The sequence below is a fragment of the Colletotrichum spaethianum genome (assembly GCF_022836535.1).
Source record: "Colletotrichum spaethianum MAFF 239500 DNA, contig05, whole genome shotgun sequence".
NCBI classification, from domain to species: domain Eukaryota; kingdom Fungi; phylum Ascomycota; class Sordariomycetes; order Glomerellales; family Glomerellaceae; genus Colletotrichum; species Colletotrichum spaethianum.
Genome location: NW_026054775.1, coordinates 1,625,322 through 1,648,347, shown reverse-complemented (window position 1 = coordinate 1,648,347; position 23,026 = coordinate 1,625,322). Strand labels below are relative to the sequence as shown.

Genomic DNA, 23,026 nt, shown 5'->3' with positions numbered 1-23,026 from the left:
AGAGGGCATTCCCGTTCAGGGTCTCGCTTTGGCATGGTAGGCCCGGACACGGCCCTTTCGCTTTTCTCGAAGCCGCCAGAAGCTTGTGTACCCTGTGGTCTGTTGCCGCCGCCTCGTTTGATGTTGGTGAGTCTCTGCTTGCGTTCGCGGTGAGGGGCACATGGCAGGGTTCCTGCCTTTGCAGACAAAGCCGACATACCCCAGTCTCGGGTTGGTCAGGGGAGCCTTTAGAGCACAACGTTGGCTTCTTGCGAGCGGCGCCATGGTGAAGCTGACGGAATAGTGGGCGCCGTGCAATTGAGGCGACATGTGGTCCGACAGCCATGGGAAATGTATCCTCATCGGAATTTTGGCCTTTTCTCTGATCGGAAAGGCCTCGTGGCAACGGCACCGTTTTCTGTAAAACCCCATTCACCCTAGTCCAAACTGTCTATGACGTGGTTTGAGCGACCGTACGACTTGCGCCAGCGGCAGGGACCCCCGGGTGACAACCAGAAACCCGCACACGAGCGGCCCGGCTGCCAATTTGTCGGCCCCAATGCGATGCCCCTAGGTATCGTGTCCTCCGAAGATCCGCCACGGTCGTGCTGCGGGTAACGATAGTGTGGCCAGGGCGAACGGTCCAGACCTCGACGCGCGCCTCGACGGCCATGCACCTCTTGGAAGGTTCCTCGGAGACCGCATATCATGCGCGGCCCGTCGCCTCAATGGGTCAAAATAGGAAGCACGCTGAATCGGCGAAGAAAATGGTGCTTGATTCGGTCAGACAGAACGACCCCGCCGAATCGTTGGTCAATAGACAAGCCTTCGCAACAGCATGATGAATGGAAGGAGTATTCCAAGACATGACAAGGAAAGGTTTGGTAAGTAAGGACGGCATGGATAGTCGAGGATGGATGGGAATAAGGAAGGGTCAGGTAAAGTATGTACGATGCAGGATGGGGATAGGATAAGACGGGAGGAGGGTACGTGTACGCTGCTGCAGACGGATGTACCTTCTACCTCTCTCGAGTCTGTTCAGCTGCCTCATTGTAGACTTGGATTGGGTCATCCTGTTTCCTTTCCGGTCCTTCGTCTCTTACTTTCTGTCTCTGAACTTACCTGCCATGTCCTTGCCGGACTGGTCCCAGCGGAAGGAGGGGCAAGGATTTCGTTGGACCGGGTACTTGGTTGTTTGGGAAAGGAAGGGCTGAAGAGAAAGAGAGACTTTAGTTCAGCGTTGCGCCCGTGTCTCCCCTTCTGCCAACGCTTACCGTTGTGGGTTCCGTTCATAAGAAACCGAGAGAGAAAGACCTGAGTGTGTGTGTGTGTGTGTGTTTGTGTGTGATTGAGAAGGAGAGAGAGAAGAGGAAAAGCGGGTCCCGTCCGGTAGTACCTTACTGCTGCGGATACCACCCAGTGCTCCATGCGGCCCCACCAACGCTGCCTTGCCGCTCGGGCCTATCACAGGGGTGACAAGGAGCTTTTGCTCCGGCAAGGCCTAGGAAACCCGGCAAGCCCAGCATGGCTCCGGATGCTGGCTTGGAGGCATGTCCCCATTCGACTATTTTTTCGCCCGCGCTCTCTCTCTCTTCACTCGCCCGCGGCTTCTCTGCAAAGGGACATTTGGGTGTGGCTTTGCAACCCTTCCCTTCCACCGTTTCTCATGTACCTTACCTGACCCGGACATGGGTCCGACCTGGGGATACAGATGGGGAAGAAGGGTGCCACGCCCGGAAGACGTAGGTGTACAGAGTACATTTTCGCCTTGAAGGGAGGGGATTGACTGTGAAAAAAAAAGAATGGGATATGGGACGCACCAAAATATCTCCCCAGACAGACAAATCAAATTTGTCGAGCATGATTAGACTCTGCTTCGCCTTTTGTCGCGCCTTTTCCGCTCCATTCCGCCGCCGCGTTGTTGCCCTGGCCCTTTCTCACTCATCGGTTGTCCCATTTACCTTTCTGTCCTCTTCCCCCTTCTCTCCTCCATCACAAGTCAAACTCCCGCCCCTCGTCGCCTTTCTTCCCGTTCCCCCCTAAACCTTTCCTTCCCGTCGAGCCCGCCGCCGCCGTTCAGAGTCGCCCCCCGCCCCGTACAGCGACCCTGTCCGCACCAACCAACCAAAAGAGAACCACCGATACCCTCGTCCGCAACCTTCTGTCGTCGTTAAAAACGCTCCGGCCTAGCAAGGGGTCCCTGTGGAGCCCCCGTGTGGCAATTTCCCCAGAATTCTGTCTCGCCATTGGATGAGAGGCTCACAGGTCGGGGGCAGCAGCCACAGCTGCTGTTTATATCAGCCACACCTGGGCCGCCGGTTTGACACCCAAGTCTAACAAGCCCGGTGGTTCCTCCGCCTCTTGTCCGTTCTCTCCGTTGTTTCGATCCGGAAGAAACATTTCCATGTTGCCCTCTTCTAGACATTCTTCCTCATCATCACTCTTCACACGCTGTCCGAGCGGATCAAAATCCCTTGCATTCGGCTTTCATGTGTATTGAGCACAAAACTGTCTGCCCAGTCTGTCGAAGACTATACCTCGTCTATGTCGCATTCTGTCACGCATACCATCCTCCCCTATTGGATTGTCCGCAGGGTCTTGTAGTCCAGCCAATGCAGATGCTCGACGGTCGATGTCCAAGCCCGGTCTGTCCAAACAGCCGTATTGGGGGCTGTGCGGTCATCTAGACGGATGCTGCTATGGCAAAAGAAAAGATTGACTGTAGGTACCCAGAGATAGATCGGTAAATACTACAAAAAAAGTTGTTTCGACTGACTCCCATTATAGCTTTTGGCCGTTATTGTCAACTTCCACCACCTGGTCGATGCCTTCGTACTGCGGAATGTCCAGATTGTACTTTTCAGCAATGCCCGGCGATACGAATCTGCTCCCAAGGTCAGCCAACAAATTTTTCTCATTGTACCTTGAGGGATCGTCTGGAATCCCGGTCCCTACCTTCCGCCGATGAAGTGGCGTCCTTTAAAATGCTTCACCAACGGCTTGGGTGCCGTCAGGCTGACGAGTACTGCAGGTTGGAAAGAGCTGCCAGGGCCAGACGAAGGCGGGCCGGCCTCGATGTTCCACGACGAAGGGGCGTCAACCGAAGTTACCGGCAAACTGGTTTCTTCAAGCGCCTTGATCACCGCGGGGAATGGCTCCCGAACTTCGCCAGAGAAACTGAATCCTGAGACCACGATGTTAGGCGCCAGAACCATGGGATCGGCGGTGGTGGAGGCAAACCAAAAATGGCGTCCACGACATGATCCGTCGACTTGAGAGCCGCCGAGAAGTCGTCAACGAATGGGACGTTCAAATCCACCAGCTGCTGCGCCAGTCGCTAAGGAGAAAAAGATCAGCGCGGGATTCCAATCATGACAGACCCCAAGAACAAAAGGGGCACAATTTAACGGCATCAACCGATGCGCGCGAACCGAAACGCTCCCCGCTTTCTTTTCTCGGGAGCAGAACCATAGACTTGTGCGCTTGCATAGCGTGGCGTGGGAGGAAAACAAAAAGCATCAACAATTTTGCGTGACGCGGGGGAAACTCGAAGACGAGGAGTCGCTGATAGACATGGTATGTAATTGCAAGCACTCCCCATGTATCATTGCGCCGAGCAAATCGATCAAGATAGATAAAGCAAATGAAACCCCACTCACTTGGTACAAATCATTCTTGCTTCTCTTGGGGTAATAGATAGTTGGCTTATAGCCGTAGTGACGAAGATGCCGGGCGGCAACCAATCCGTCCCCCCCTGTAGCCGGGTAAGCTTCATGGCCTGGCTTTCGGGAGGGGCCAAGGCTTACCGTTGTTGCCAGGTCCGCAAGCAATCAAAACGTTCACGCCTCGGCTAGGCGGATGGACACGGTAGACTGCATCAGGTGTCAATCGCTATCTTTGATGGTGCCCTTGCTAATCTCAGAAATACCAGCTTGAGAAACGGACAGCCCGGCAAGCTCCATCAGCTGGTCAAGGGAAAAGGCACCGGTGCTCATCAGGTCCTTATCCAGGGCCGCAGCCGCCTTTGCGCCAAGCGTCTATGGTGAACCGTTAGTATTGGTGCCCTCCTCGGGTCCCCATCGACACTCACTCTCAGGGCCATGTCGACAAAATTTGTCCGTGGTGATTTCCTTCGATTTGGTTTGTGATTGGCAGGTGACGTTGAGGTGATGAATTGAGGTACGCCGTTCAGGCTAGGAAGAGGGTGGGTGAAGACGGAAGGGACGTGCGACGGGCTGACATCACTCCGCATCGGAGTTTGCAGGTGGACAAGTACCGGTCAGCGACGAACCACGCAACGGGACGGCAGGAACGGTCGCCGGGCTCGGCTGTCACCGAGAAAGTGTCCACACAGTCCATACAGTACAAATATCGAACGTTATACCAAATAAATTCACTGTGCCATCAAGGTTGCTTGTTCCACCCCTGCTCTCCAACATTGCAGTCAGGTGACTACGTGTACCATGTTAGTCTTCAACCTCACATTCGAATCTTCGCGAACGGATTATGACATAAAAGTTTTAGAACGAAAGCTGTCGCGTTGAACTGAGGAAAACTCACACACGCCGCATCTGCGATAGCCATCTGCAGACATATTGCCCACATCCTCTTCCCGGGTCGACAGTCGACTCATCTTTTCAGACATGTGTAAACAACACACGTGACCCCGAACCGCCAAGAACGTAAACTTTGCCGTGCTTCTCACACATGCCTAGCTAACCCCTAGTCTCTTGAGAACAATGTCTATGATCTGTGTCACGTTACCAATCAGGCGGGACTGTTGGCTTATCCCTGTATGAGTGGTACGGAGTGGGCAGTGCCCCCCACAACGTCGTCTACGGTAAACAGCTCACAGCGACTGAATAACAGCTTAATTCCATTTTTCCATCCTCAATATAGTGCTTGAAAAAGGTGATAACAATGGCTGTACACTGAAGGATTTAAAGAAGTTCAAGGGTGTGTTAATTTCTGCCCCGGAGTTACAGCTGACGTCGGCTTATATTTCTCGGCCTCAGATTTTGTTGATGAGGGACAAGGGGGGGTTCCAAAGGGGTGTGGCTGGGTCTTTTGCTTAACTGCTGACGCGCACGAACGGCTCTTGTGAGTGGTAACGCAGTCCTCATTTCAGCCATCAAGCCTGGCTACGACGCCGTTGGAGACCCTCGGGGGGACTGCTTTGATGATAGTGCAAGGATGATGCTCAACAAGATAGTTGACTGGACGCACTGCACCCTGTTCGGACGGTCAGAGGAATGGAAGACATGCAGAAGCAAACGGAGCACCAGGGATAATCGTCCGGCTTAGGTGGCTTGCGCCCAAGTCCAGGATACTTAGCTGACATCAACGTAAGTACCGTATGTATTCGCGGCACCCGTCTTCTTTTCATGATGAGCACCACTTAATGTTGGAATACAGCTAGGTATGCTAACGATAGCTAACCATAGAGTGTAGCAGTATACCAAGTGGCAAATTTTGTTAGAAGAATTGTATGAACACATGGTACCCGTTCAGAAAGACAATGCTGTGGTTTTAAGATAGTATCGTTGAAGTCGTCCAAAAAGGTATAAAGGTGCAGGTCATCTGGGACACCCATGTAATTAAACTGTAGTAACTTTGTGAAAAGGCTACATCTCCCACAGACTCATCTTAGTACTGGTTCTTCTTAGTTTCAAAAATACTTACCTAGAGTGCCTGTCAAGAGCATCCATAAAGGTCGTGTCCTACAGCTTAGAAATAGTGGAACCGTCGAGTCTAGGTTGCCTCAAACAACAGACAAGGATAAATACATTGTTCACCAATCCTGAGTACTCAGGTTCAACGATTTTGTCTTTAAGAAACCCTATCTTACTGTTTCTGAGTAACATTCTTCAACGTTATCTAACCTACCATGCTCTCCCCTGCTCTCCGGATCGCCCAATCTTGCGGCGGTTGACCCGACCGCACCTGAGTGACGTGGTGGCGTTGTTCACCCTTGTCATCTCGACATCCGGATCGGGAAAGATAGCATCTTAGCTGTCTTGAACCCGGCAGTATTATCTATTGTCACCCTCAAGGGTGTCTATAGGTTCAAGTATAAGTGCCAAGCAAGATGCACTTACCAGCTCATCGGCAAATTTGGTTCGCAGTATCTCCGTAGCAGTTCGTGCTAGCCACAAAGTCCTTGCTAAGTCCTGTACCTGCTGCTGTATTTGAACAGACAAGACGTATGCTATTAGACATGTGCGTGCCCTTGCCTATGCCAATTTGACGACACTGGGCATCACTTTGCTTCTCCCATACCTCCAGAAAGCCCCCCCTTTCTTCGAAGACCTTAGATCGTGCATGGGATTATAGGGGAACCAAAGTATTTGGCACTGCGAAGGTAGAGTTTGGACAGTAAACCGCTGTTTCGAGAAGTCCAGGGCCGCTGAGTTCAGGACAAGGCATGTCGACAAACTTGGCCCATGCTCCCCAAAGACGTAAGCTTTCCCTTGAGACCCAAGCCATGTCTTTCGATGCCGCAGCTACCACAACAAATCATTCAGTATCACGGCCCATTCATAAACAGCGGCTTCTATTAGTGTTTGCGAGGGTCATATGGCTTGGCATATGAGGAGGTGGACGCCAAGTCTCAACTGGGGCCAGAAACATAGGATCGAAGGTTATTCAGCGATAACAAGGAACACATATCCGAATTGAAGTCTTTCGCAGCATTGGTCTCTCAAAGACCCTGCCCAGCAGTAACTGGAGGGGTAATCACAGGGAGACGACGAATAACCTATCACTTACGCAAGCTGCCAGCACAACAACTTAGAGTTCGGATTGAAGTCAACACGCTTGGATAATTTGATATGGGCATCACAGGTGACCCGAATGATTCATATATAAAACACAGGTACCGATTAGCTCCTTCTAAATGGGTTGCAAGGTCATCTTCAATAAAAAAAATAAGAAAAACCACCTTGGGGCGGCTCTTGCCGTCACGATGTTCTAATCACTAGGACGAACCAAATTCTTCATCCAATCCAAACTGACCTAACGGGGCCATCAGAATACTTGCGAGTATATTGTGTTGTCTGGTGCGAATATGGCATATCTTACAGTAGCTGAATAATGGCAAGAGTCAGGATAGTTGGTGGAGGGTGTCTAAAAGCCTTTCATGCGCTTTGTGCACCTCCTATATCTTGATTAGACGAAGAGTATTACAGATAGGGTCAAATTTCTATGAGTGATAGCCTGTAAGGTCTCAAGCTCGTGATATCTTATCGGTCTCTAAAGAAACGGATAGAAAGCGACAATGAGCCTTTGAGATAGGCTTTGTTGTTGAGGACAAGCTGAAGACTGCTTGGTTATTCAAGAGATAATCGCGAAGTCTTCACTCGGTTGTTTTGATCAGAATAAGCTGAGACATGATACATCGAATAAAATAGTGCGAGACTAAGTCGACGGCAAAGCAAAATGAAAAACCTCTAGCATTTTCCGGGCGACAGAGATCGAGACTTTTTCAAGCGGAAGTCCGCGAAAGAAAAGCCTGTCGCATCAATTGAAAATTTTCAACTCCTCAATCGTGTAATGATGTCCCTTCGAGTCCTTGAAATCTACGTCTCTAACCGGGTAGCCCCCGGCATCAAGAAGCGCCTCAATCATCCCGCTCTTCCCGCCCCACGTGGTCTCGGCAAAGGCACGTATCATATCGGTGCCATTCAGCAACGTGCTCGAGGTCCAGAGCTTCCCGTCATGGGCCCAGCGCTTCTCAACCCAGTTGACGAAAGGCACCTTCTCCTTCATCGCCCCAATTATGGGACGGGGACCGGTGGCTGTCTTGCCCGTGAGGATGCCTGCTTCCATGGGGGGGATCATGCCGCCGCAGATGGTGAGGAAGGCACTGCATTCGTCCCAGACCTTGCGGATGAAGGCAATCTCGGCTTCGCTAGTCTTATATTCGAAGCCATGGGCACCCATCAGGGCGATGTCAAGAGGCGGGCAGGACTCGAACGAGTCCTGCATATTCTGTTAATACAATTGTCTCGATAATAGTCTGGAACCCACTGCTTAAGCCACTTACAGTAGGCTGGATGTGGGCAGCGCTCTTCATTCTGACTGGCTTCCCGTCCTCGGTGACCCAGTGGAGCTCGACGTCGATCGCGTCTTTCCACATCTCCCGGGGCAAGTTTAACATCTCACAAGCACTCTTGTCTACCAAGGCGAAAAACTCGAAAGGTGCGACGTCAATCATCTCTGTGACGCTGTGAGTTGTTAGTATTCTACGAGAAGAGAAGGATAGGAATGGTCGATCACAAACCCCTTGGTCAGAATGACGCCGGCATGGATCTTGCGGTTTGGTTCGCTGAGGTTGAAAGACATGGCTATGGGAATGTTGCCAAAAGTCGAAATGGTGTAATTAGATAGGTGTAAGCTACTGGAGAATGGAATGCGATTGACTGAGGACAGACCTATTTATGGGCATCTGGGAAACGGTACTTTTGACTCTGGGCAACAACAGTACTACAACACTGATGCCAATAAAAGCCAGAGGTAAGGTCCGCTGCTAGTTCTAGCCCGCCTATGCAGTAGTGTACCAAGACAGTACCACAGGAGTTAGATCCGAGTGGGCCCGGAAGTTACCTAGAGCCCCGGCGTCGGCATGCGCCCGCGCAAGTTTGACCGGCTGAGACAGAGAGATGATCCGAGCTCAGAACGTACCCGACACCTAAACTCATTTGGGATGTTGAGTGGAGTCTTTCTAGAGGCAGCGGTTGCCGGCAGTGGTCGGAACTTACACGGGCTCGGCGTTGAAAGCGGCGTCCGTCTGTCTGAAGAAATCGGCACAAGCACAACCCGCAAACCGCACGTACTCTGAGCTTTTCGTACTTGAATATGAAAAGTAAACCAAAGTAGCATGAATTATAGAGCTGACTGTCCAGTGTAGAGCCCATGTGACTGGTCTCAGTATGCCCGCTTCTTTACCACAATGACACGCACCGAGATAAGCTGGTCGCCGATGGATACATGGGTGCCGGACCTCGAGTGAAACTTTAACCACTTACCCTCTCAGTTATTCCTCGTAACAGGGCAAACCGCCTTCCATTGGAAAACCCCCGCGCGGCAGGCTCTGGTTCCTTCAACCCCGCGGTGGAATCAAAACTCCCCAGAGACTCCCTTGTCTCCCACTGACCTAAACCCTCGCCATCCTTCACGTCCATCCTTCCCTTCGACGCATCGGCGGCCTTCTGCTTCCGGTGCTCCGTGAAAGCGATAGCGGTGCAAGCCATTAGAAGCAAAAGAGCGACAACGATGGCAACGGCCACGGTCGCAGAATTGTACGCTGACGAGCCCACAGGTTTGGGCTGTGTCGCCTCTTGCGATGAAGGGGCAGTCTGACAACGATCGATTGGCATTGGCAGAGGTTAAATGAGGAATGGCGAGAACATACGCTTGGGGCTGCCGGGTGCTCGGAGCGGGTGTTATGACCTGTATACATGGCGCAGGACTGGGAGGCAGCGTTGAGGCAAGTTGCCGTAGGTAGGGTTACTAAAGATAGTGGGAAACTTCAGGGAACATCTCTACTGTCAAGAATTAGGCGATGTGAAGTCATTCATGCACAACCACGAGATTTGAAAAGGCGATCAAAGGAGACGGAACTCCCTTTAAAACCTTTACATGACCATAAGCGGTCCGGGCCTGGCGTAAGCAGCCTCCATATAATTTGCATACATTACAGAACATCGTATCATCATGCATTGCGGTGCATGGGGCTCTGCGCGATATCTAACTGGGAAATATTTCAAGACGCCACAGTTGCTAGAGCAAACCAGTGCTTACGATTCAACGAGAACAACCACCCGTCGGCCGCCGTTCATCGCTTGAATGATCACGGAGTAAGAAGCCGCCACGTCTATTGGCTGGGCCGCAGGGGTCAAGCCGGGGCCCGAAATCGAATCATGCTTGCTAGACCCGGCACCAGCCTGCTCTTAGCGTCGTGGAGTATCCCGATAACCTGGGACTTTCACTCAGTAAAGGGAAAAAGTATTGTGCGTCAGAGAAAAGGGTGCCACCGCGCTGAAGTGGGTTGCATGGTGGACGCACTGAGCTAATCAGGTCAAACCAGCTGGCGGAACATCTCACTGCATTGTAGAGCCAAGCATGCGGCTAACGAGGCATAGGCTGACATGGACGGCTGATCTTGACTTTCCCGCCCTTTACTTCACGTTGGCCATAGCGGTGCCTACAGTCGTAGCCAGGCCTCGTGCGGAGGTGCTGCAACTCAACGTTTCGTCGTTGCAACCCCGGCGGCGTTTCCGAACAGGAACAAAGTGGCGTGGGAGCGAATGTGAGAAACAAAGCAACAAAGTATTTCCACCACTAACAACGACGGACGCACAGCGGTGCTCTCATCCCACTACGAGCTTCGCCGCTGTGGTTTGTTCCCAACGAACCCATTGAGGCTCTCGACAGCGGCCAGGCTGGCTGGGCAGCCTCACTGCAGCGGCCTGGTCAGACTGCACTTGGAGCGGCATGCCTACAACGCCCGCAACGAAACGATGGCGGTGAGGACAGTCGGACATGCCGAGGAGGACACATCGCGCAAAGACCAGAAGAGAAAACAGTTTTTGCATGGGAAAAGTGCTACTGCATGGTTTACTAGAACGAAAACGAGGCAAACGTCAGCCAAACACGCCGTCCCAAACCGCCAAATCAAGGCCAGCTGCAGTCCACTTACACACACACTTACACCGAGACCCGCCGAGGCACCCGTCACCAGGCCGGCATGGCCCGTGCGCCCTGGTATTCCCCTCGTACCTTACCCGCCCCGTTCCTGAGTTAGCGGGGGGCCGTAAACAACGTGGGAGCAAGACATTTCGAAAGCGTCCCCGCCTCGGAGCTCCAAACCTCCCAAAAACAAAAGCTCGTCATCACACACCCCCCTTAGACCGACAAAAACACAAACATCACCGCCGCCGCGCGCGCGCATCTTTCCCACGCCACGAAACTCTCCCCAACGACGTCAACGAAGCGCAATCCCCGAAACCATCTCCTCATCCGACAGGCGGTCTACTACCCATTCCCCTGCGATCGGCCCGCCCACTGCCAGACTCCCAAAGTAAACAAAGGGAGGGAAAACTAAGAAACGAAAACAAATCACCCGCCCCGCCCCCAAAATCACCACACACACCGCGACAATGGCCCACAACGCCTCCACCTACGCAGACTGCGTCACCTCCCTCCGCTCCTCGCTCAACTTCCTCGAGTCCTCCGTCGCGGCCCTCGACGCCGGCGTCTCGGACCTCCCGCGGTTGTCCTCCGTCCTCCGCCCGACGCGGCACTTTGAGCTGATCCCGCAGCCGACGCTCGCCGCCGCCGAGGCCTCGCTCCGCGACGAGATCGGCCCGCAGATCGCGCTGCTCCTCGACCGCGCCGAGGCGCAGATCGCCCGCCGCGAGAGGCGCATCGAGACGCTCCAGGCGCGGTGCGAGCTGCTGCAGGGCCGGCTGGCGCAGCCCGAGGGCGATGAAGGTTACGGTGCGAGGAAGGGCCACGGGAAGGGCGTCCCCGCGGGGAAGAAGAAGGCGCTGGGCGGGGAGAGCGCGCTGCGGGCGAGGGCCGTGAGGCAGCGGAGGGAGGGGCTGGAGTACAGCGTCGAGCGCCTCGAGCTGGAGGTTCTGACGAAGGAGAGGGAGCTGAGGAAGAGGCTAGACAAGGCGTGAGCGACGACGTGGGTCAGCGCTAGCAATGGAGTGAGGGGTTGTGGCGAGACGGAACTGCTGGCGTCAAGACTTTGCTTGGGCTGGGGGAAGAGGATGAGCCGGAGAAAGATGTTATGATACCCAATAAAGAGACGGCGAGGACGTTGCCTCGGTGAATGAGCACGATTAAGCTTGTTGAGGGTGAGCACATGTACTAGGCGGCTTTGAGGAGCCATTCTAACTGTGGACGGCAAGAACCGCGGAGTATACGACCGCATTGCCCGAGAAGGCCGAGCGAGGCTACATCTCGGGCAGAAATTTGCTCACAACGAAGTTATCTTAGTGAGAAGGGAAAAGATTCAAGTGTCAGCCATCCCGTTCTCAAAAGATTGAATGTCAATCAGCAGGAGAACCTCTATACGGCCTACAGCATCGTCAAGACATGGATTCCAAGGACGTTCATTCCTGGGCTTCGGCATCTAGACATGAGGCCCTCCGCGACCCCTCACACATTCATATTCACAATGTCAACACCAATCTTGAACATGTGCAATGCCATTTGTAAAACAGCAAGGGAACACCAATATGCATGGGTATCCCACCTGCGAACTACCGTAGCTATCCGAATAACCAATCCGTTGCTCGTGAAACCCGTCCCAGAAATATAGAATAAAAGCAAAAGAGTAGAAAAACACGCACAGACCCTTTGCTCGAGCGGCAATGGCAACAAACACTGGCAATAATAGGGACACGGCCTGCACGCGGGGGTGGGCGGGTAGAAGTAAGAACAACAGGTAGAAGAAAGAGGCCGTTTTGGCGGATATACGTGGTGCCGCCCGTGGCTCGAAAAGGCGGCGATCGGTTTTTATCCCGGACAAGAGACCCCGGTTAATGTACTCCAACAAGCAGTGAGCGCGAAACCATTCCCATGTCCCCATATGGTCATTTTTGTGCTCCCATCTCCAACGGCGAAATGAAATTCATGAGCTCATCATAACAGGATCAGGTAATTGCTTGGCGCGATACCCGTCTCGCCTGTCTCCTTGCGTGCTTGCCACCACCGCCCACTCACGTCGCTGACCTCCAGGATCTCGTGCTTGGAGAAGGAGATCTCGTTTGCATCGTCGGGGTTGGCCTCGTAGCTGTAGATGGCCTTCGCGCGGTAGGGGTATTCGGTGGGCGGCACCACCTCCTGGTCCTGGCCAGGAGGCTTCGCAGCAGGCGGAGCGGCGTTGAAGGTCGGCGCCACGCCCGAATTACGTGTCTGGGTGGTGGAGATGCCCTGGACGGGAGACGGGTTCTCGAAACCGTTGAGCTGCGCCGAGGTGTACATCTGCGGGGGCTGCACCGAGGTTGAGGTTTCGGGCCGGCCGCCGCCGTACATCATCTGTCGGCTGTGCGACTCCTTCTGGAGAGCGAAGGAGTCGAGATAGGCGCGCGGCTTTGCTGACGGGGCGGAGCCGAAGTAGAAGATCCAGACAATCTGCGGCAGTCAGTATTTGGGAGCTGCATCAGGATCACGGGAAGAAAAAAACCTACGGTAACCATGGCCATCAGGATGAAGCCAGCACCAGCAGCCTGGCGGGCGCCATTGGCCGAATAAATGAGAGAGTGGATGGTCAGTGAGTTCAGGGACAGGGCGGCACCCAAGTATCCTGTGAGAGCGACGTGGTAGGTCTGCGCCGTGTCGGAGGCAACAACAACGAAGACGCCGGCGATGACGAAGAACATGTAGACGACGGTCCACCATGCGAAAGGCGGAAACGAGCCAGAGTTATTTGTGACCTGCGTCGTCGCGATGATGGAACTGATGAAAGCGATGATCCACGCAAGCTAGAGAACTGTTAGAATCAGGCAGGCTCGAGGGGCTGCCAAGCTGTGCAGGCATTGACATACCATGGAGATGGAGACTGTAGCCAGGGCAAAGGGATCACCGATGATGTTCCCCAGATTAATGCCCTTCCTCCCGTACTGAACCCTTGATTGTTCCATTTTGCGCAATGATGGTGAATGAAGAGAACCGTAGGATGGCATAGAGAAAGTTGTTCGGGTTTGTTGGGTAGAATTAGTTGCCTGGGGGCAAGTTGTCGAAAATCGGCCTCTACTGAAGTCTGGTTCGCGAAAATGGGCCGAGCGACCTCGAAACGTCGTCAGAAGCCGGGCAATCGAAGCAAATTATTCGGCAGAGAGGACGGCGGAGCGGTGCGAGATCCAACGGTGGATACGTAATTCGGATGCCGCGAGGTGGTTGTCGTGGCTGGAATGCAATTCCTCAGGGGACTGGGGAAAAAAGAGTGACTGGTGGTTGGGCCGTCGGCAAAAGTAGAGTAGAGGGTGCCTGGGGATGTTGTGATGGCTATGCCGATTCAGCGCGCGCAATGTAGCGTGCGGGTGTGCAGTGTGCTGATGCGGTTTGGTTCGTAGGGGCTGGGTAAACGGCAGCGAAGGAAGGCTGAATGGAATGATGGCGAGGATTGAGTTCGGGGGATCTCGAAAGCGAGTCAATCGTTTCAGAGGGTTGTCCAGCAAGGTAGCCTCTTTTCTAGGGAAAGAAAAAAGAGTAATTGGGAGTCGGAATCGTGGTGATGAAGCGAAATCGAGGACGGCAGCGGATTGACTGTCGATAGGGTGAGGTAGAAAGGGAGAAAGGTCCAGAGAGTCGAAGGAGTGAGGAACCGGAAGAAGAAAAGACGGAGTGTGGGAAGGAAAACAACAATCGAAGACGACGACGAATCGATGTCGAGTCGAAGGATAGGAGGAGCGAGGTGCGTTGTTGGAAGACGGACGACGGGCGAAAGACGGACAGCGGTGTTGTAGGGGCAGCCAAAAAAGGCCAAGGAAGGCTGTCGGGAGAGGAGAGAGAACGGGGCGGGCGTTGGTCGTCGGTTGACGGCGTGAAATGAAGGGCAACGACTAGCAAGAACCCAAAAAGGAAGCGGGCGGCGTGGGAAAACGAGGCAGAAAACCGCGCCGGGCCACAAGAGGAGGAGGACCAGGCCAAACTCGCCGTGGGCGCAGCAGACGACGAGGATAAAGAGGCGTAGTGTGGCGTCGATATCGTGCTCTGGCGTGGTTTCTAGCTCTGGTTCTCTGGGTCACTCTCACTGTTTTCTTCGCCGGCTCGCTCTCGAAATGGGCCAAGCTCGTGGGACTGGTGGGAGCGAGAGGCTTTTTGGTGCCTGGGTTTGGTATACCTTAGAACCGTCTCTTGGGGTGGAGGACGTAGTAGTCAGGGACCTCGACTAGTGAGTGGACTGGGCCGGGTTTGTGTCGTCGTGCGTCGTGGCACCCCCCTCCAATCGCGTGTTGATGTGCAAATGCCAATCCGCCCCTATTATTATTTCTTGCAGCGGTTGCCAGTCGGGAGCCGTCGCGCCCCGGGCAAAGGTGGGCTATCGACTTCGTTTGGCCGTGGGCTTGCTTGTGCCAGGTGCCGCTCCTACGAATGTCGAGTGCCGGTGCCTGGGGTGTGTGTGTACTGTGCGTGTGTCGTCGTCCCTCAACGTAGCTGGAGCCGAGTCCTGCAATCCTGTCCTTTTCCTGTCTATTTGTCTGTCTGTCTCTGCGACAGCGGGCGACAACTGGAAAAGCCGGTTTGTCGGAGAATGGGGGATTGAAAGGGATGGGAGGAATGGTCAGTGGGGTGGGGAGAATGGAATTAAAAGAGGACAGCACAAGAGACACTGCCACCTGGGACTGGAACTGTGACTGGAGGGCCTGCCGATGAGATGCAAGGGCCACCCACCAGTGGTGCGGGAGCAGCAGCAGCAGCAGGTTCACAGGCTGCGCTGGGGTCCTCGGGGAGAGAGAGGATCTGTCTGTTTGGGACAATCTGGGAGAGACCGGTGCTGCGTAATTGCAGGTGTGGGCAGCAGCGAGAGGTTGAGAGGGATCCAGACTCAGTGAGACGCACAACGTGGACGGTGGACCGAGGAACACAGACCCGGAACCTAGGCACAGCTGGACGCGGGAAACGAGACGAGGGGGATGCCCAGAGAAGGACAATGGGGGACGGGGTGTGGTGTGGACAGAGGGGCCAAGCGTAGAAAGGAAAAAATGCAGCGGGAAGAAAAAGGGAAAAAAGGACGACAAAAGGGACAATGGAGACTGGATGGGTGGGCGGGCTGGCGTGTCTCACCGCGCTAATACTACCATGTAGCTGGATGGATTGGACCAGATATCGCTGCTTGGGCCGTCTGACGGGCAATATAATCCAGAACATGCTGCTCCCCCTCCTCTCCGCCAAATGACAAAAAGCACTGGCAGGTGGTCCCAATGCCAATGATCCCGACCAGGCAGCGCTGTATTGAAGCAGGCACGTCTGTCCCTGCCCTGTCGGCGATGCAGAGGCTGCAGATGGACGCAGAGGTTTGCACACCCACGTAGACGATCAGAACCAACCGAACCGCGGCAATGGCAATGCGGAGAAGCTCCTTCCCATACAACCTGCCTATTTTCCCTCCGATTGCATGACACAGTTTGTGTACTCCTCTCTGCACCGTGTGCGCGTGCTGGCTGCCCTCTGGTGGGTCTTGCCGGTACGTGCCCTCTGGGTCCCCATTTCAGTCCTGCAGGAGCAGCATCAGCAGGAGCACAGGGCAAGAGTGGAGAGCACCACGCAGGGCAGGGGACTATGGAGGGCGATACTTACCCAGTTCGAGCCATCTGATAGTCCGGTACCTGCCAATCCTCCTCTGGTAGGGGGATCTCCCGCCAAAGCCCCCGGTCTCCTCTATCACCTCCCCCAGAAACCGTTGGTCCCGGCCCTGGTATGTTCCTCTTCCCCCTAGGGCCGGAAATCGAGGCTAGAGTGGTTTGAGATTTTTTGACTTTTTCAGGTTGCCCCTCCTGGAGCTCCTCCTCAAGTTCCTACAAGGCTTCCCGCCAACAGGATTGGACGATGGACCTCCCGCCAAGGCTTGTGATTGGCCGGATATTCATCTGCCCCTGACATCTATCCCCACCCACGCACTCTCTCTCGCACTGCACCTCGACGCGCTTCACTTCGTTTGCTTGGTTCACTTCAGCCCTGATGGTCTGGTCCACGTCCTCGACCTCCGCCTTGCCTTACCTGAGCCGAGACCCGGCCGTGTGTCGACAGCAGAGTCGAGGGGATGTAGATCCCGTCGTTGATTCTATAGGTACTACGCGTACTGATGGCAGCGTGGACCCGGCGGCTCTGGCTGTGATCGCCCTTGGATCATCCGCGTATCCAGGTACCAATCTCGCTCCATGCGTAGCCTGGCCCTGACACGCATACGGGGAAGAGACCAAGTCCCAGTTGGGTTGGCAACATAGCGGATCCCAGGGAATTTGAATCAGGAGCAGTCTCGGGTCCTTCGGGTGCATGAACACCACCAGCGTTCGAACGGCGTATGGTGTGTATGTGTGCATGTGTGTGTGTGTGTGTACCGCGGCCCCACGGTCGATGAACGAACTGCCCGCACTCGTTTTACATCCTGTCCTCATCCCTCCCGCGCTGTACCTGCAGCAGCCGCTACGAAAGCCCGGTCCGGTGGATGGGGCGTCGAGGCCACCAACACGCAGCGCCGAGAGATCCGGGCGACCACCGGCCGAACGGCGTGTAATTTCGCGGTTGACAGGGCCTGGCGTTCCAAATTTGGATCCCGTCGCTCTCCGCCTCTGCTGGGACGGCTCGTCGTCTACGAGCATCGAAAAGGTCAACCACCAACGCCACAGGCCAACAGTCCAGGTCCAGTGGCGTTGGTCGACACGGTGATGCTTCCCGTGCCATAATCGCTTCCGGCCGTTTGGATTAGCAGCCGACGATCATCACTGATCTTCGGACTCACCCCCCTCAGACATGATAAGGACGAACGCATTGCCGTCAATAAGGTGTTGGGATGAAAGAAAGTCCAAAGGGGGGAGGGTGGTTTGGGCGGCGAGTCATCCATCTTCCAGTGACGTGCGCTGGGCTGTGCATCCGCAGTGGGAGCAACGGCTATCCTGGGGGCCGAGGGAGCTTGTAATCAACCTTTATTCCATCACCTGCCGCCGTATGCTGTCTCACGAGGGCTCTGAAGAAGAAGAGAAGAAGGAAAAAAGCGTTTCGACAAGCACTCTAGCTGGACCCGGACGGTAACGAAGACGACGGCGGCTCACGAGGCGACGAAGAAGATTGTTTGGAGTCACTAGAAACAAAGAAAGGCCACGTGCCCGGCACTGGATCGATTAGAGACATGGCGGACAAGCTTGTGGCAGGCGAGCTGATCCGGTTTCTGTGGTTTCAGATGTCTGGAACCCACAAAGAATGAGCGCCAACGGCGGCGCCGTCTCTCTTTCTAGCCTGAAAGGTTGCTGTAGAAAAAAGGCACTTGTCCTTTGGAGCGTCTACGGACGACAGGCGCCGTGGATGACCGAGGGGATCTTGTGTCGTTGGAGGCTCGGGGCCTCGCGAGGCATGGGGGCAGGCATCGCAGATCCTTCAGGGCATGACACGGCGGGACGGAAAATGCTGCCCATTGACATGTCGGGCCTGTGCGAGTGCGGATGTCAAGCCAGGAGCATGCAGATGCAGAACGACGGTTGGAGTCAAAACCCAGGCTCATCGAAAAGGCACAAAGGTCACCAGCTCGCCCCGTGGCTACAGCATCATTCTGATGCAGGGGGTTTGCTGATCAACACCCGCCTACAGCTCCTTCTTTGTGTGCTGTTTCATCGCCAGCGCGCTTTCGCGCAAGCGCGGACGGAGATCAACGTGCGCTGTCCCGATGCAGTAGGTCTCTGGGCAATGGGGGGGGGGGGGGTCCAGAGTCCAGCAGGAGACACCTGTCCATGACCAGCGCAGCGCCAAACCACCCGACGCCCGACATCCAGCTCTCGGACGACCTATCTGCTGGCCCCTCGGGGCGTAGCTGCCACCGACCCGAATGGCTGTCCGTCCGTCCATTTCTCAACCGGTCTCGTCGCCTTCTCAGTGACGACTTGACACTGACAGACAGACGGACAGACAGCTGCAGATGCGGATGCAACCTCATGATACCGCGCTGTGGTCAATGCTGTCGTGATCGACTGGATCAGACTCCACCGAGTGCGATCCAAACACTTTTGGCACATCCACTGGTCTGGGCTTGAGTTCTTGGATCTACGACGACATCATCAATGACAGCCCCGGCGCCCATGGCTTCTGTCCTTTCCGGGGTCCAGAGTACTCGCGGAGACGGCGGTGGCCGTCCACGAGAACGGCAGAGACTAGCAGAAGGTCGCAAGCACTCCAAGATGAGAGAGACTAGATAAGAGGAACAAGAACATGAACATAAAACGGAATCTTAGACGTGCAACCATATCGACAGGAATGGCAGCTTCCCCAGCAGCGATGCTGGAATAAGCTCACTCCCGCACGCGCTCGTCGCAGACACACTGTGCGTCTTAGCAATTTTCCCACCGCCGTCCCCCTTCCCCCCCCCCCCATCCTCCAGTCGACACCCCTGATAGCGTCCCGCAGCCCCCTGCATGCTGTCGACGAACAAGTCCGAGCGGAAGAGCGCTGCTGCTCCTGCTGTGGAGCGCGACCGCAGGGCGACCATCGCTTCCGTGGCATGCAGGTTCCAATGGATGAGTGCCCACAGGTTTTGACAGGACAGGAAAGTCGACGGCGAGCACGAGATCCTCCCACTCGCGTGCAGCCAAGGGCGCCCCAGTGGCTTTCCTCTGCCCCCAGAGGTGTGGCTTGACACGCCAGCCCCGGCTAGTGGAGGGAAGGGGAGAGAGGGAGAGGCCTGAATCAAGGACATGTCTAGTGATCCGACGGTCTGGACGCGGGGTATGGAACCGGTTTCTCAACGACGTGCCATGCTGGGATAGCCGTCTTCCCGGCCAGCTGTTTGTAGGAGGCCTACGAGGACACACAACTGATGATATGTCCGCGAGGTGACGCGGTAGCCCGGTCCTCCAATCGTCCAGTGGCCCCTTTGTATCTCGTCGTCCAGCTTGGGGGGTGGGCGCGCGCGCACGCGAGACTCCTCGGTCAGCATTCCAGTACTGGGCTCTGGGCCGTCCAGGCCGACACATGGACGCAACCCAAACCGTCCTTGGGTTGCGATGGGTGAGGCAAACCGGCCAGTCTTGCTGCTGCCCTTGGTGCCATCGCCAGCTGGGCTGTCGTCCGTGCCCTTGCGACCACGGACGAAAAACGCCTCCCCTGGGCGACTGCAGTCGACGATGGCACCACATCCAAGGAGCCAAGCTTTCTCGGCTGGGCAGATCAGCCTTCTTCCGATTCCTGCATTTTGATGTCACTCTCCGCGCTCGGTCCCCGCCCCCCGGCACGTCCAGGCCTGGTCATCGTCTCTTGTTTGGCCGTGTTGGGGCGGGTATTCATGCCTTCTCGAGAAATAGCAGCTGATGTCCTCTCTCATATTGGCGGCTACATGACACTGCCCACAAGCCAAATTGCTAGCAAAGTTCAAGTCTTGTCCACTACATGCTGGTTCATCCGCAAGTCTCCCTCCCTCAGCTCGCAGGGCAGTTGAGCCAAAGCCTATCGAGGGAGCCCGCCCCCAGTCCCGTAACTGGGACAAACCTGCTTCTGAAACGCGGAGAGGCAAATCCCGTACGGCTGCCCAAGCCGCCTCATCATCTTGCATCCCCCTACCATCTCATCACATCTGCATCATTGCTGTTCTGATCCGATCAAGCGCAAACTCTGAGGAAACTTTTTCGTCCTGCGTCCTCGTTCGGGCGGCGGCCGACCTCAGGACTTTCGGGGTCGTCCGCCCACATGCCTCGGGGGGATAGGCAATAGGCAATCTGAGCCTTTTCCACGTCACTGCCGGAACTCTCGCTGAGCCAAGTAGTGTGCAACTAATGGAGCCTTTCGTCTTGTCGTCAAGTATTTGGGACGAAAAGCGAGCCTTCTCCGAACAGCCGTGCTAGGGTGGGTATCCCTGGCTCTTTTGACAGTTGCTGATGATACCATCGTTGCCACCTGTCCCACTGCTGCCTCGTTCGTCCCTGGTCGCCGGGGTCTTCACCCGGCAAGGCCGTCGTTTGTTTCATGGACGCAGGCAAGTGGCCTAAATGACCCGATAGTTATTCAGTGTTGGCCGGCTTCGAGGCTATAATGTCCGTGTTATGCGTATGCAAGGCCCCGTCGCGAAGAAACCGCCGGCAAGCTAGAGTGAGTGCTGATCCAGATCGGGTCGTCGCGGCTTGAATGTGGAATCGCGTCCGGGGTATCAAATAGCAGCCGCCTCCTCCTTCTCTCGCTCGGCTCTCCGCACACGGCGCTCAACCCGCTCCACACGGCCCTCAACTTCGGCGACAAACTCGGACGCGCCTAGGACGCCGTATTGATACCAGCTCTTGAGGACTTCCTCGCTCCGAGCGCGGAGTTCGGCCATTTCAGCCTCCTGGGCGATCTGGGTCGCCTCGATACCTCGCATTTTGGGCACGAGAGAGGCCAGAGCCGCGCTCTGTGAGGGTTCGGGGATCGGGCAGTCGTTCACAGATGTCAATGATGAAGCTGTGGCCGGGAAGGAAGCTGCTGATGCGAGAACAGTTGCTTGGACTGCTTCCGGGGCGAGCTGGGTAGGTGGTTCGGAGGGCGGGGGAGGTTGGAAGAGAGTTGGATGGGAGTTGTCTGCGATGCGGTTAATGGCCTGCGCATGTCAAGCATCGAGCCCAGTTTCTCGCAACACTTACATATCTTCATCAGCTCGCCGTAAACGCGAATACGGGACAGCAGGTGGTTGAAGCGGCGTTCGAGGTCTTCCAGCGTTTCGACAGCCGATTCTGTTTGGGAGGAAGGCGACGCGGCGGCCGGGCCGTACAAAAGGTGCTCGATGCGTAGCAGTCGTGATTCGAGGAGTGAAACCGTCGAAAGGGTCGTTGTGTCGAGGGAGTTGTCCATGGCGACTGGAGAACCGCTCGTGACGTCGCGTGTTGAAGGCGTGATGAAGCGTGGTGTGAATGTACGATGTCTTCGCGTATTCTACACAATTTCGCGTGCAGTCGGCACTTGTGGCTCTATCGCAGTTAGACAGTCGAGAAATGTCGCAATTGAGAGCTCGGGATGCGGTGAGTGTGTGGAAACGGTCGTCAATTCCCTGAGGTCGATCGACGTGCTTCCCGGGTGTTTAGCGCGTATATGGTTAGGCTGGGAGCTCCTAGTGGCTGAAGCTTCCAACAATCGACGACCCCTATGGTATCCAATTGCCAGGTGCTGCGTGGCTCGTGACGGACCCCCAAACGAGTACCGCCCCTGAGCATTACCTAAGACACATGGGCGATAAGACAAGGCCCCTTCTCCCCCCTCCGTGCCAAGCTGAGCCTGAAATTGCCTGTCGGGATGTCTCTCTTTTAGCCCGTTTGTCTTACATACTTTCTCTCCCCAAATCCACTTGATTGCTTATTTAACTCTAAAGAGATTTCTCCATGGGAAGAGAACGTGAGAAGCACAATTTTGGGAAACTGATATGACCTGCGGTACCTTGCAGCACCGACGGGAGAGTTTCCAGTAGTCCACGTGTCCCAGTGCCTGCGCCATGCCCAGGTTGACCAAGTGTCGGCCGGGGACGCTAGGCCTGCTAGCTGCTTCCCAGCTCACTGGTGGCACTCGTTGTCAGCGCCTAGGCATCTGTCTGCTGCGCAGGTGGGCTGACGAACATTGGGAATGTGTCCTCGTGGCCAGCCCATCTGGTCGTGGTCTGGGCAATACGTAAGAAGATGAAGGGACTGTCGTCGAATTCCAGTCGGGGAGCTCCGGTTTTTTTTCTTTCTTTACCTAAAGCCAAGGCGCCCTTGTAACAGAATCAACGACATTGGACAGACAGACCAGGCAATTCTCCGAGGACACGCACAATATCCTCGTCCCTCCAAAACTCCACGGCCCAATTACCCCCCCGTCCTCTAACCAGGCCCTGCTACAACTCCGGCAAGCTGGCCAATCCATAATTAATACCCTGAACCTTCCCGCCTGCTCAGCGGGAACCTTGAGTCCCCCAAGGAACCGGTATATTTCCTTCCTCTTCGATCATACTAAACACCTAACCCACGCCCGTCGTCAATCGCTCGTCGTGTGACCTGCATTGCGCGTGTGGCCTGCGACCTGCGACTTGCGACCGAGACGTTGTCGATACTTTTGCTCGTGCCGACTCGCCTCCTCCGTCGTGACTCGTTCGCTCGCCCACACCACCATCTGGCGATCGACAAACAAAGACACCGGTATTACCGGTAGCCACCCGATACTTTGCCTTTCTCCGCGTTCCACCTTCCGTCCAGTGCGCTTCAGCCCGGGCGACCCCATTCTGCGCTGGTCTCACGCCCGCTCGTGCGTACGTCGAATTACTCGGTTACTGCACCCCGACGGACCTGCGAGGTTTGTCCCGGTAGAGTGGCCACCTTCTTCTGCGATTTCGAGAGAT

At 55.3% G+C, this 23,026-nt stretch overlaps 5 protein-coding genes across 5 annotated transcripts; 1 reads left to right on the top strand and 4 right to left on the bottom strand.

Annotated features, from left to right (window-relative positions):
• Positions 1-2,760: 2,760 nt before the first annotated feature.
• Positions 2,761-4,081, bottom strand: ColSpa_02976 (NAD(P)H-hydrate epimerase; the record flags this gene model as incomplete). Its single annotated transcript, XM_049269188.1, has 7 exons — positions 2,761-2,863; positions 2,935-3,163; positions 3,220-3,316; positions 3,639-3,757; positions 3,786-3,851; positions 3,908-4,016; positions 4,070-4,081. The coding sequence occupies 7 exons, from the start codon at positions 4,079-4,081 to the stop codon at positions 2,761-2,763; spliced, it is 735 nt and encodes a 244-aa protein (XP_049125145.1).
• A 3,416-nt stretch (positions 4,082-7,497) lies between these two features.
• Positions 7,498-8,322, bottom strand: ColSpa_02975 (uncharacterized protein; the record flags this gene model as incomplete). Its single annotated transcript, XM_049269187.1, has 3 exons — positions 7,498-7,968; positions 8,024-8,204; positions 8,261-8,322. The coding sequence occupies 3 exons, from the start codon at positions 8,320-8,322 to the stop codon at positions 7,498-7,500; spliced, it is 714 nt and encodes a 237-aa protein (XP_049125144.1).
• A 2,816-nt stretch (positions 8,323-11,138) lies between these two features.
• Positions 11,139-11,663, top strand: ColSpa_02974 (DASH complex subunit SPC19; the record flags this gene model as incomplete). Its single annotated transcript, XM_049269186.1, has 1 exon — positions 11,139-11,663. The coding sequence occupies one exon, from the start codon at positions 11,139-11,141 to the stop codon at positions 11,661-11,663; it is 525 nt and encodes a 174-aa protein (XP_049125143.1).
• A 970-nt stretch (positions 11,664-12,633) lies between these two features.
• On the bottom strand, positions 12,634-13,634 carry ColSpa_02973 (high osmolarity signaling protein SHO1; the record flags this gene model as incomplete). The annotated part of the gene is made up of 3 exons (XM_049269185.1): positions 12,634-13,125; positions 13,182-13,475; positions 13,539-13,634. 3 exons carry the CDS (start codon positions 13,632-13,634, stop codon positions 12,634-12,636), a joined length of 882 nt encoding a protein of 293 aa, XP_049125142.1.
• A 7,205-nt stretch (positions 13,635-20,839) lies between these two features.
• ColSpa_02972 (uncharacterized protein) lies at positions 20,840-21,513 on the bottom strand (the record flags this gene model as incomplete). The annotated part of the gene is made up of 2 exons (XM_049269184.1): positions 20,840-21,243; positions 21,306-21,513. The coding sequence occupies 2 exons, from the start codon at positions 21,511-21,513 to the stop codon at positions 20,840-20,842; spliced, it is 612 nt and encodes a 203-aa protein (XP_049125141.1).
• Between the last annotated feature and the right edge of the window lie 1,513 nt (positions 21,514-23,026).